Genomic DNA, 13,371 nt, shown 5'->3' with positions numbered 1-13,371 from the left:
ATGTGGAGGAATCTTTCTACGAGTGTCATGAATGTTAAAAACTTTGCTCTTTTTCAGCTATTTTTTGAGCAACTTTATGTGTCTTCATTCTATAATAACCATCAATAAAATTCTCAGATGTGCAGGAGTTGGTATCCTTACTTGCAGAAGAGCCTACTTTTGATGTGGTGGCTTGTAAGAAGGCAAGCATTGGCCCTGTTTGTGTTGATTGCACACTGGAAAAAAACATGTCTTTAAGCAAGTCTTTTGTGCGTCCATCAAGAGTGCGAGCAATGCTAGCTTCACGAGCTTGCCGTAGTTCCATCATGATTGGTGATGCTCTAAGCAAAAAGGAAATGCAAAAGGTATACCATTGTATTGTCTATCTATAAATCAAATTTGTATGATTATGCAAGGCAATGTAAGACACATGTGGATGCATGTGCACATGCATGCCTATGTGTGTGTAAAGTGGGGGGGGGGGGCGTGCGTACTCATGTGATGCATGTGGAGTTGAATTCGGCATTTGTGACCTTCTATAAGATAGTGGCTTACTTGAATGTTATGGTGGGGACATGAAGGTGTTTCGACCAAAACTTGAAAAAAGTTTTACTCTGTCTGTGCGTATGACTGTGTATGTCTGATGATGACAACGACCAGAACCTTTTTACTTGTAGAACAAGGTATTAGATCCACACACATACCCACTACTTAATCCAGCAGCACAAGCTAACCGATGTGTCCCATAAGGGATTAGTAGAAGGTTATTCTTTGGATAGATGATATGATATGATTGTATCAAAGTCTGTTTGAGACCCTTCAGGATCTATGGACTGGCTACCACTTATAAAATAGTGGTCCTTTACATCCAGGGAAAGAAAAATCTAAGCTAGCTTGTGTGCTAGTCGGAGTACTATGTTCAAAACTTCTTTTAAGTTGAAGATAGAGCGAAGTTGCAGAGCTGCTGCTCCTCCCCGCTCCCTTGCTGCCCCCATCTCCTTCAGCCCCTCCCTCAGCCCCCTCCCTCGCCCTCAGCCCCTCCCCCTCCCCCTCCCTCAGCCTCTCCCTTCCTCCTCTCTCCCTATCAGCCCGCTACTCCTTCCCCTCCTCTCCCTCTCAGCCCCGCCCCCTCCCCTCTCAGCCCGCTCCCCCTTCCCTGCTCCCCCGCTCCCTCTACCCCGCTCCCTGCCTCAGTCCTCCCTCTACCCGGCTCCCTCCCCTCCGCCTCTACACCCCTCTCCTCTACCCGCTCCCTACCCCCACCTCTACTCACCCGCCTCTACCTCCCTCTCCTCTACCCCCTTCTCTCATCTCCCGCTCATCCCGCCCCCTCCCCTCTCAGCCCGCTCCCCCTTCCTTGCTCCCTTGCTCCCTCTACCCCGCTCCCTACCCCGCGCCTCTACCCCCCTTCCCGTTACCCCCTTCCTTCCCTCCGCCTCTACCTCCCGCTTCTACCTCCCTCCCCTCTTCTCCCCTCTCCTCTACCCCGCTCCCTCCCCCCCGCTTCAGCCCTCTTCTCTACCCCCTCTTCTCTACCCCCTCTCCTCTCCCCCGCTCCCTACCCCCCGCCTCAGCCCTCTCCTCTACCCCCCTCCTCTTCTTCCTGTCTCTCCCGCAACGTTTTTGGAGCGGACGGAGCCTCAAAAGTGTCCGAGTCGGCCTCCTCACCTCGATTGGTGATGGATATTCCGTCAGTCAATCCTACTCCACCTCCACCGGCCGCGAAAACTATTACTTTTTCTAAAGACGAGTTGCAGCAGCTCAACAAGGACGTAGAGATTGAATGCTCTACCACGTTGCTCGGACGCATCTTCGGGTCTCACCCTTCCAGATCCCAAGCCAGAGACTGGATGCTTGCAGCTCTCCCTTCCTATCTCCCCCCTCTTCCTTCTCCTGCAGCGTTTTTGGATTGGACGGAGCCTCAAAAGTATCCGAATCGGCCTCCTCACCTCGATTGGCGATGGATATTCCGTCAGCCAATCCTACTGCACCTCCACCCGCCGCGAAAACGATTACTTTTTCTAAAGATGAGTTGCAGCAGCTCAAGAAGGATGTAGAGATTGAATGCTCTACCACGTTGCTCGCACGCATCTTCGGGTCTCACCCTTCCAGATCCCAAGCTAGAGACTGGATGCTTGCAGCTCTCCCCCCAGACCTCACTCCATGATTGTTAGATGTTCGTCTTCTGGGACGAGGTTTTTTCCAGGTTGTTTTTGACACTCCAGAGGCTGCGAGCACAGTGCTCAATGCTGAGTTTTTACACCTGGGACACAGGAAGATCTTCTTTGACGCCTTTGATATTGGTTTCGACCTAGTGGAGGCAGATAAGAAAATCTTTTCGCTCTTCCTCAGATTTCTCGGGCTTCCCCAGGTTTACCATCGACTTCTTTCTGTTATTGGGGAGCATTTCGGCACGGTCGCTGAGATCCCACCCCTCCCTGGGTTGCCATTGACTTCAGCTGAGGCAACCAAGGCTGATGGGGTACCTAGAGTTAGGGTCCTTTGTAAGGATCCGAACCTCACGATGAACCATGTTATGATCTAGCGCCCAGATGGTTCCTTTTTTTTCCAGAGAGTAGGGATTACAGGTAGGCAGGACTAGTGCAGGATATGCAGGACCATTGGACACTTTGTGAGGGATTGCCCAAGGAAGAAGAAAAGGCCCAAGAGGCCCTCTGGTACAGCTACCGTCCCACGGCCTCGACAGGGGGGTGATACAGGTCCAACACCTACTCCTGGGCCTCGAGAAGGGGGTGGTACAGGTCCAGCACCTGCTCCTCGACCTCCACATGGCGGTCCTCCTCAGGCTAGTGGTATAGCTCCTACTCGCCAGAATGCTCCTCCACTGAGTGCTACTTTGGTACCGCCACCTTCTACCTCAGGTGTCTCACGACCTACAGGGGCACCCGACACATACCAGTGGGTTCCGGCTAGTGTGCAGATTTCTCCTTCAGTTCGCGAGGATACACTAGTGGACTCTGCTTCACCTCGGGCTGTCCCTCCAGTCTCACCTCATACAGTCCGAGACACTTCAGCTTCGACCTCCTCCCGATTGCAGCTTCTCCCCTAGAACCAACAGTGCCAGACACTCTCCTCGAGGCAATAGAGGTCTTTGCGGCTGTGCAGACACAGGATCAAGAGCAGTCCTCACTTCCTCCCTTGGATAGGGGGACTATCAATCCTCTTCCCTCAGAAGGAATCCTTCGCACTCCGGTATCTGGCCTGATTCACATGAACTCATTTTCAGCTCTGGTAGCTGCTTCAAATTTCCCAAAGGAGGAGTTTGTGTCCTCTACTTTTGGTGAGCTAGTGATTGGTTTTCCTGTTGACAGGGCTTCTTCGTCAAGTGGCAAGGTTCTTTCCCCTATTGAATTTCTGCCACTTGGTTCCATTCCTTGCTCCTCGAGCAGGAGATCTTCCCCTATTGAGGGGTTTGTTTCCGCCACTAGGTCGGGTAAGATGTTCCACTCTACATCCTCCCATTGATGAGGATTGTTAGCTGGAACATACAGGGCCTAGGTGGCATCCCACATCGCCGCCGCAGACAGCTGCAGCTTCATCCAGGTGTTACTGGGGGTTCCATTGATATCTTATTTATTTAGGAGCACAAACTGGATTCTAGAGATTGCGCCAAGTCAGGCAAGTTGCTTTCTAGCCATACATTTTTGTCGCCTACCTTGGGCACTAGGGGGGGCACTTCTATTTCAGTTTCGCAGTCGGTTCTCCCCTTAGTTGTTAGACACGGAGTCATTATTCCCTTTAAGGCTCAGTGGATTATTCTCTTGATTGGAGGGCGTAAGGTTGGTTTCCTTAACTTGTATGCCTCCAACATTAGAGGGAAACGTGTCATTATGTGGAAGGATTTGCTCTCCTCTGTCCCCATTGCGGATTCATGGGTGATTGGAGGTGACTTTAACATGGTTGAGTTACCATTAGACAAAAAAGAAGGTAGAGAAGGACTTCACTCTTTGGAGAGAGCAGCTTGGGATGCCTTCCTTTTTCACTACTGTGGTAGAGATACTTGGTTGGATGATGCCTTTCTTGTTCAACCACAGTCCCTTCTGTTCTCTTAGTCGATCTTAGTCGAACAGGAGGCAGCAGATGCCTATTCATGCACGCATTGATAGATTCTATGTAGATGATTGGGCACTAGACAGAGGTGGATCGGTATGCATTGCTGCTGAGGTTTCTACTTCGGACCACTTTCCTATTGTGCTGGCTATCTCAGAGCCTCACTTGAGAGGCCGGTCTGCTAGCATCAGGATTCCAAATGCCTTGTACATAGAGGAGGACCTTACAGAGGTAGCCTTGCAGATATGGGTTTCTTATGTCCAGGGTGGGCAGCACATGTAGCTGCTACCCTTTCTGGTATTAGCGACTTCTACCACTCAGTTGCTTGTACCAGGAGACGAGATATTCTCATACGTGAGATTGGTGTTCGCCAGCCGTTGGCAGCTTTGCAGAGGGAAGAGACGAAACGGCCTTCAAATGCTTGTTCAGGAGCGCCTTGTTGCAGCAAGGGCTCATCAGCAGATATTGCTTGATCAGAGAGTAGAGTATGCCTTTCATGCACGGGAGTCCTTCTGGATTCAGATGGGTGGCAGAGTCAATAAACACTTTTTCTCTACTCTTGGCCATAGACATAGTAGAGAGAGTGTATCCCAGCTTATTGACTCACATGGGGTTTTACAAACAGATCCAGATGATGTCGTGCGCATAGCTTCAGATGTTTATGTCGCCCTTCTTATTGTAGATCCTGACACACGGGATAGAGAGGATGCTAGACAGGTTATTTGGCAGAACATCCCTTTGTTGGTGAAACCGGATATGCATGTTTTGCTTGATGCACCTTTCACCAACACAAAGTTCAGGACTGCACTTTCAAGCCTTCACAAGGGCAAGTGCCCAGGTTTGGATGGCCTCACCCCTTCTTTTTCCATTCCATTTTGGGATATGATTGGAGACTACATTACTTCATCCCTGCAGGGCATTTGGGACTCTGGCGAGATGCCCGGGTCACTCACAGAGGGTCTCATCCACCTTATACCAAAAGGAGGTTGCAGAAATTTAGTGTCCCAATGGAGGCCTATCACACTTCTGGGGACATGTTACAAGATTTTGGCCAAGGCAATCAGCCTCCGATTGCAGCCCCTTCTCCCAAATCTTATTCGTGACACTCAGACGGGATTTGTGCATGGCAGAAGCATTTTTTATAACATTTTCTCTTTTTGGGAAGCTTCAGAGTGGGCCATGCAGAGCGGCCAGAATCTAGCCATTCTACTCTTGGATTTTGAGAAAGCTTATGACAGAGTAGATTGGGGTTTTTTGGAGGGCACCCTTCTACGTTTTGGCTTTACTGATGCTTGGATCATAGGTGTTTCCTCTTTGTACAGACCAACCCACAGCCAGGTACTTATTGGTGGGGTAAGGGGTGAGAGATTTCAGATTTTCAGATCAGTCCGTCAGGGATCCCCCCTTGCTCCTTTTCTTTTTTTGTTCGTGGCTGAAGCCATGAGTATCTATGTTAGATCTCAAGCTGACATCTTTGGGTTGAGACTTCCCATCAGAAGGGAAGAGGAGCTACTTGACAGTGAGTTGGCAAATGACACAACAGTTTACTTGGATGCCATACCACAAACGCTCACTTCTTTCAGGACAACATTGGATTTATTTTGCTTAGCGGCGGGGGCATAAATCCAATGGCTTTTGGATCAGTGATGAGGACACTCCAGTTTGGGGGCTTGACATAGGATTCACTTGGGTTCAGAGGGGTGTGCCAGTCAGGTATTTGGGCTGCCAGGTCGGCTTGGATATTTCTTCCACGCAGCAGTGTTGGAGAGCATCAGGAGGAAGCTCTTTTTTTGGAGCTCAGCCAAGCTAGATCTTGCCTCTAGAGTTGTGGTGGTCAACCAGGTCCTCTTGGCCACGGACTGGTTTGTTTGTTCGTAATGGTGCCGTTCTAGGGACTGCATAATTCAGCTCAAGAGACTGATCAGAAATTTTCTTTGGAGTGGGCTTGATGGCACTGCAGATGTGTTAGCCAAGGTGGCTTGGGAGACCCTCATCCTCCCTACACAGGAAGGGGGTCTCAATATTATTGATTTAGATTTACAGTGCAGAGCTTTACTTTGCAAGATGGTGGTGCGGGGACTTATGCAAGGGCAGGAGCCGTGGAAGGCCTTTTTTATTAGCAGCATACAGACGTGTACACCTTCTTCAAGAGGAGACTGAATGAGCAGTATTAGGTGGATTTTCACAACAGCACACCTCATATCACCTTCGTCCTCTCTCATGGTTGCCATACTGAAAACATGGGCCAATTTCAAGAGTACTCTTCGGAGGATTCCTCCTTCCTCTCATGAAGAGATTGATAGGCAACCGATCATGTGGAATGACAGTATATTGGATGATCATGGCAGACCACTTGGTGCCTCACTCTACATGCAGTGGTCCAGGTGGGAGAGGGGACCCGGGGTCATGGAAAGCTTTCCGCAGGCTTCCAGAGGAGACCAAATCTCAGTTGACAAGACATCTCAAAGGGAGTGCAGGGAGGATCTTGTAGATTGAGGCAGCCCTTCCAGCGGATTGGGTAGACACAGATGAAATGCCACTCGCTCCACTTGGGCAGGTACTTTTACAAGAGGCGGTGTTCTCTTCAGGTTTTGGCCTTTCAAGATGCACATGAGGATGCTTTGGTTTTTAGTGTGCATGATGGTGGCAGATTGCTCAGGTCCATTGAGGACATCTTGCTTAGGTCCACAGAGGACATCTTGCTTAAGTCTGCTTTTCAGCTTATCAGGGTTGTAGGTCTTTTGGTGCAGGGATCAGATTCAGAGTGGTTCCTCGACCCAGACCCCCGGCTTCTCTCCACCGGATCTTGGAGGCTTTGGCTCTACAGGGGAGTTCCCATTAGGTATTTGCAGTGCGACCCTGGAGAGTGGGAGTGGATTGACGCAGGGCGTCAAGAGAAGAGCATCCCCTTCTTTCGTCACACGGTCCAGGAGATTCCAGCTCAGTAGTAGAGGTTGTAGACCTTCCAGAGTTCCTCATTGGGAGACATTCGATATCACTGCGGATTTCCAGAGGTGCTTTTGGAAGAGACTCTGGAAATCCCATAGGAATATAAAGATCACTCTTTTCCTTTGGCTTTCTATCCATGGTGGGATTGCAGTGAACCTTTGGAGATCCAGGTTCGGATTCAACCCTACTTGCCCTCGTTGCCTCTCTGCTTTGGAGACTATTCAGCATTGCTTATGGGATTGCAAACAGGCGAGGATGATTTGGATGGGGGTAGCCAGGATTTTCAGTCACTTTGCCCACTCCCTATTCTTTATGACATGGGGCTTAGTGGCTTGGCTTCCTCTTACAGGGCCTCAAGTATTCTACGAGAGACTTCACTCCTCTTGGGCCATTTCAATTTGACGTCATCAGGTTGAGTCATGTTCTTTGGATGTAATACCACACCTTCCTTTTGCAGCTGTACATGCCTCTGTGGATACCTCTTGGGAGATTCTAGTGAGCATAGCAGCCTGGCATATATGGAGAGCCAGATGCACAGAGGCATTGGAGGGAACTCAGGTTCATCCCTCGCACACATTGGCTAGTATATCTGGACAGACACCATACATACCTTGATGGCCGTATGGACGAGTATGCAGGGAGACTCCCGTGCAGCCTCAACTAGGAGGGCTTCTTTCTTCAGGAAATGGAAGGATTCTCCTTCCTTCTCTTAGACTCCTACAAGGTTGAGGTGGCACTTTCAGGCTCGGCCTTGGTTGTTTTCCACCTCACTTTGAGGGGGTTTATTTAACCTCATAATTTCATGATGTATTCTGCTTTGAGCTTGCTCTCGCGGGTTTTTTCTCTTACTTAATAGAAGTCTCTTTCTTGGGAAAAAAAAAAAACTTTTTTTAAGTAGCTTGCTAGCTTTTTGGCTAGCTGCTCGAACAGATTTTTCAGATAGAGAGAGAGGTTGTCTTTGCTGTCCCCATAGTTTTCTCAAATGTGTGCATACACTTGACATCTTAGGAGTACATGCTGCTCTCTTGGGACCTTGGGTCTCGCCGACCTGCCCCACTCCACCTCTAGATCATGTGAGCTAGTTCTCATTTTGCAGATTAGATGCCTTTTAAACATTGATATGTCTTCTACGAGGTATTTTTGCATTCCATAGCTGTCCATCGGATTGATTTCTTGCTTGTAAACTGCCTTTTTGCCTGCGGGTCTAGCCATACTTTTGGTAGCGCTTTTTGCACCAAATCTGTGATTTCACATGCGTGTTCTGGTAACACACAAAAAATCCATCCATTCCATTCCCTATCTATGCCATCCCTAGTTTGTATCGGGGGTTTCCATTTTTCGAGCGAAAAACCCTGAGCAACGAGCATACAAAAGGTGGGAGGGGTCAAAATATATAGGCTCAAGTCATTTTTGGGAAGCACCAAATTCCAAATTATTTCAAGGAATATGAAATATTGATTAATAGAGATAGATATAAATATACCTTTAAATAATAAACATATATTATGTCCAAGTGGTGACTTATTTTATGACTTTCAAATATCCTTTCTTTTCCTTTCACCATTGGCTGAATCATGGAATTTTGAGCAAATATCCTATAGTTCCTTAAGATGAGCTAAGAAAAATATATAACTCCTTTTTAATAGACCCTCTAAGTGTATTCTGCTAGAGGAATATGGTTTGAAGAGCTTCTCCCAACTCTATTCCGCTGGCGGAATACCCTTGGAGAGCCTACAAAGAAGGGGTCATAACTTTTGCTCCTTAGGTCGGATTGAGGAGCTGTAAAAAGGAAAAATGTTCAAAATTTCATGATCCATGTAATGGTAGGCTTAAAGTCATAATTTTTATAGGTATAAAAGAGATAAATTGGAAATTTCAAGATGTACATGAGAGTTACAACTTCTCCCTAATTCATATTATGGTAGGAAGGAGTTCAGTGGGGACTACATTTCCTTAAAAATATTTAGGTTTGTAGAATTGGGGATATTTTGAAAATTCCTCCATTTCCTTCCCATATTTGATAATGTATTATAGATTATTCTATGATCTTTTTCCTACTAGTGTTACATGAGAGCTTCTCAATACTTCAAATATGGGATTGCTAAAGCTAAGGGAAACTGTTTTAAATCGATTGAATCACCATAATCCTCAAAAGAGAGTATGGTAGGGAGGGATTTATAGGAGTTTCTAAAGTGTTCACTATTTGTTCATATATAGTTGATGTTCTCTAAAATGAGGGTTATAATGATAATAAGTAAGTATATGGCTCCATAAATCATAAATTAAGAAAGAATTGTATATTCCTTTGAGAAATATACTAGTATGGTCGGTGTCAAAAATTATCGCTCGGACTTTTCTACTCATAGGTTTTTGCTCGAAAATTGTGCTCATCCGTTTGTATGGCTTTGCTTTGTGTGGTATTTTACCGGCATCCATCTTCTTAGGCTTGTTGAGGTATGTCATGTATTGACATAATGCTTCTCCTTCAAGTGGTATTATAACAATCTCAGCTAGTAGGATCGGGTATAGCGTTTGCACCTTGAACCTAGTTCATCTATGAGAAATCTTTTCTATAAAGTTTCTATTCTAAGTTCAAGAGAGCACCAACATCGTGTATAGAAACTTCCTCATTTCCCAGTTCCATAAGTGTCCCTTCCTGCACTTGTTTTGGAGCTATTTCAAACCTCCCAGAATTTCCTTTCCACACATGCATTCCACTTGTGGTTATCCTCAAATTCCAGCCCTTATTATTTATATGTGGTGATTGTGTCCCAGGGTTCCCCCCTTTAAAGTAGAATTTACTTGTCTATTTCTGGTCCCAATCACCATTACTTTTGTCTTGGCTATTTGACTTGCATGCCTGAGTGTCTGCAGAAATTGTGCAATGTCTTCAAGTGTGCTTGGATAACCTCCTTTCTTTTTGCAAAGAAGACTACATCATCTATGTATTCCAAGGGTTTCCCCTTGAAAGTAAGATTTATTTGTCTATTTCTGGTCCCAATCACCATTACGTCGGTCTTGGCTATTTGAATGCCTGCTGACAGTATTGCAAATGCATAATCTCCAGCTCTTCTGTGCCCTGGTGCCTTTCTCAGCAACAAAATAGTATGATTTTTCACCCGCTGCCCTGGGAATAATCCAGATTCAGAGATGGCATGTTTTCAGGCACTTGCAAATAGATTGGACGCTGAGGAAGCACAGTAGAAGGTTCTTGATCCTTGAGGTCGAGCAAGGGCATCCTCACATGCAGCACCCTCTCCTGCTGCTTCCATTTCTAGCTCCTTCTTTGGGAGTACAGCTTTATAGGCACATGCTCCCGCTTCATCAGCCCCCACCCCGAGAGTTGTGTAGGCTAGCCTTGTACATCATGGCATCTTGGGAGGAGGGCATAGGTAGATGCTGCAGTGGGCCAATTCTTTTATGGAGCAGATGTACCCACAGCAAAGGCCCGCAATCCTTACTTCATTGATATGGTAAAGGAGATTGCAGCCTTTGGACCATCTTACACTCCTCCCTCATGTGAGGCCCTGCGCACCACAATTTTGGTGTGCTTTCAAACTAACTACGTTAAGCAGGAATAGTCTGGTTATTATTAATTCTAAGGTGGGGTCCATCTTTAGTGCACTAGGCTTGGATTCGTTCTTCAGACAATATGTCCCATTTCCATTAGGAATGCATTTTCATTAAATACATATCCTGTCAATCAAGGATCATAAATGAAGATATTGCAAATATGGCTTGCCTCCAATTTGAAGAACAAGGAAAGGGGTTTGTGAGGCTTGCTATTGCTTATAATTGCAAAACAGAGAAAGCAAATTATTTGCTTCAAATTCACTCGTGAAACAACTCATAATTGGCTAGTGAGAAAGGAAAAGCAGTAAGCAAATGGGAGCCCTAGCTTGGAAGCTGGTGGCTCCAGAGGCATATTTTAGACAAAAGAGCTGCCTAAAGATCCGGTATGCCTCCACCCCAAAGCTGTAAAGTGTCTGGATCACCCTTCATATTTTCAGTAGTTTTAGTGGAGGATGCACTGGAAGCCAGACAGGGGCTGGAAAGATAAATGACTACCTTTTCTTTCGATGCTACCCACACTGGTATCAAGCAGATCATCCATTGAATTTCTTTGTGCTCTGGTAGTTTGCTGATGAGGGATCATGAAATTGCAACATTTTCTAGCTTAAGAGTTGTGTCACCTGATTAATTGCAGCTTTATCATGGTGCTATGCAGTCAAGGGGACACTTTGTTGTGAAGTTCTGCCCTCCATCCAACTGGCATCCACTCCTTGATGAACCAGGACCTACAGAATGTCAGTGTCAACCATTTGCACAGCCTCTTCTCCCTCCCAGCTCCAGCTAACCTCTCTTACTTTCATGCAGTACTCCAGAATGGTGAGCGATTGTACACGTGGGTAGAGTACCGTTCCCCTACCCAGATGTTGCCTAGGGATTGGGTGTTGTATCACTTTCCCATGTTGGGTCTGCCTTTTTTTGGTGGTCCTGGGTTAAGGGTTTCTTCTTCTGTCCTAGATCCTTTTGTTATGCCAAGCTGTATTTCCTTTGTGTTAAAATGGAATATATTATTATATTGTGATGTATATGTAATAGATCCTTATCGAATTTGGGGATAAAAAGAACCAGGAAATGAGAAGGCGATTGTCTACAATGCCAAACTGATGTAGTTGCGGCCTCATAACGTATAGAATGCCTATGAAAGATAGATGCGCCATTGACTTTGATGGTTATAGCAATTGCCGTAGATTGGTTCAATATGAGTTGGTAGGGGCTGATTTTTTTTTTTGCCTTTTTAAAGCAGGGAAAAATGCCAAGACTTCACTTGCAACCCTGTAAGAGCTGAAAAAAAGTACACATGTTCCAAAAGACATCAACCTTTTAATCTTTTACTGTTTTAAAACGATTATGTTTATTACAGTGTCACTGTGCGTTTAATTGTGAAAAGTACCTTCACTGGTGGTAACATGTTGTTCAGGCTGCATTTATTGCTCCTAATTTTCTGTCTGTTTTGTTGTAGGTCTTGTATCATCTTGCAGAGCTAGACTCCCCATGGAATTGCCCCCATGGCAGACCAACAATGCGCCATTTGGTTGACCTCTCAAGCTTAAAACACAGTTCATAGACTTGGAGCAAGTATTCTTCAGGATTGTCTGTCCTAAACTGGCTTCATCTTTTAAAGAGATAATCAATCTATCAGTGCTCCGGTGAGATACATGCCACCAATATATTTCTTGGGTGAAATCAAACTCCAGGTGAAGCTTTTGAAAGCTTCATGTCAATTCATTTTACAGCATGCTCTCTTGTAGATAGTGTCATTCTGGAAGTTAATATTATTAAACTCAGTGGAAGATATAGCTTTAAAAGCATCCCATGATTTGTTTTATCCTGTAACCTGAATGCTCGGTGGAGCCAATTGTGGGCTTTTCTCCACTGTGATCCCATGATGCCGATGTGACATTTTCTATAACTTTGCAGACATTAAATTCTCTCCCACTAATCTTTTACACAGGTGAATTTATAACAGTAAGGGAGTTATCCAATCCAGTAGTGGTGTGGAAAAATCTTCTGTTTCCACACTTTGTATGGAAGCTACTACAATTTAGAAATGTTTTGGATAGTTTTTCCTCCAATATACTTATGCTATTGCACTCTCTGTCAACTTGATAATAATTTGTCAAATATTCGGACTGAAGCTGGTTAGTTACAAAGCATGTCGCAATTCGCAAATCAGAGGCCATGCATCATAGTGGTCTTAGAGAGGTTTGATGAGCACGGATGGCTAGGGTTATCTTAATTGGGGGTCCTACAAGCTTGCCTTAATCAGGATGGTCTTGAATAAGATTTGGTAGTCCTCCACAATCATTCCAACTTGATTTCTTGATGTTCTCAACTCTTGAAAGTTGAAAGCTTTAATGATACTTTGTTAGCATTGCCTTCCAGGCAGCGCTATACTTCAGTTCTGTTAAAAAGTGTCTCACACAGTTTGTTGCCATGTGGCCCCCTTCTATTTTGGTTCTCTCTCACACACACACACACTTTCTTTTTTTAAGAACTCTCTCTCTCTCTCTCTCTCTCTCTCTCTCTCTCTCTCACACACACACACACACGCATGCACACGGACACGCACATGCGCACTCACTTTTTTTTTAAGTAAAAGCTATGATTGTTTATATTACAAGAAAAGCCATCTCAAAGCGAGGAGCTAGAAATTACATCAGCTGAAAATCTTTGTATATGCTATATATACATTATGATCGATGTAGCGAGTCTGCAAGCAGTCAAAAAAAAATTGTTGTAGAGAATGCTTGAAGAAAGCAAATAAAGAAAATGTTGGATCATCAAAGACTTTACAATTCTTGT

The 13,371-nt window shown here is 45.5% G+C and overlaps 1 protein-coding gene across 5 annotated transcripts in view; it reads left to right on the top strand.

The window, feature by feature from the left end:
* The window catches only part of PMS1 (DNA mismatch repair protein), a 105,843-nt gene extending 93,255 nt beyond the window's left edge, over nucleotides 1–12,588 (top strand). For all 5 annotated transcript variants that reach the window (XM_087378309.1, XM_087378306.1, XM_087378307.1 and 2 more), the window contains 2 exons: nucleotides 118–344; nucleotides 12,029–12,588. In XM_087378309.1, coding sequence (XP_087234435.1) covers nucleotides 118–344; nucleotides 12,029–12,133 — 332 coding nt within the window. In that variant the 3' untranslated portion in view covers nucleotides 12,134–12,588. The remainder of the gene's footprint in view (nucleotides 1–117; nucleotides 345–12,028) is intronic.
* The last annotated feature ends 783 nt before the right edge of the window (nucleotides 12,589–13,371 follow it).

Source organism: Dipteris shenzhenensis, chromosome 8 (assembly GCF_047967505.1).
Source record: "Dipteris shenzhenensis isolate YYH24624 ecotype China chromosome 8, Dip_SZ_1.0, whole genome shotgun sequence".
NCBI classification, from domain to species: Eukaryota; Viridiplantae; Streptophyta; class Polypodiopsida; order Gleicheniales; family Dipteridaceae; genus Dipteris; species Dipteris shenzhenensis.
Note: the sequence above shows the minus strand (reverse complement) of the source record. Positions and strands in the feature narration are given on the sequence as shown.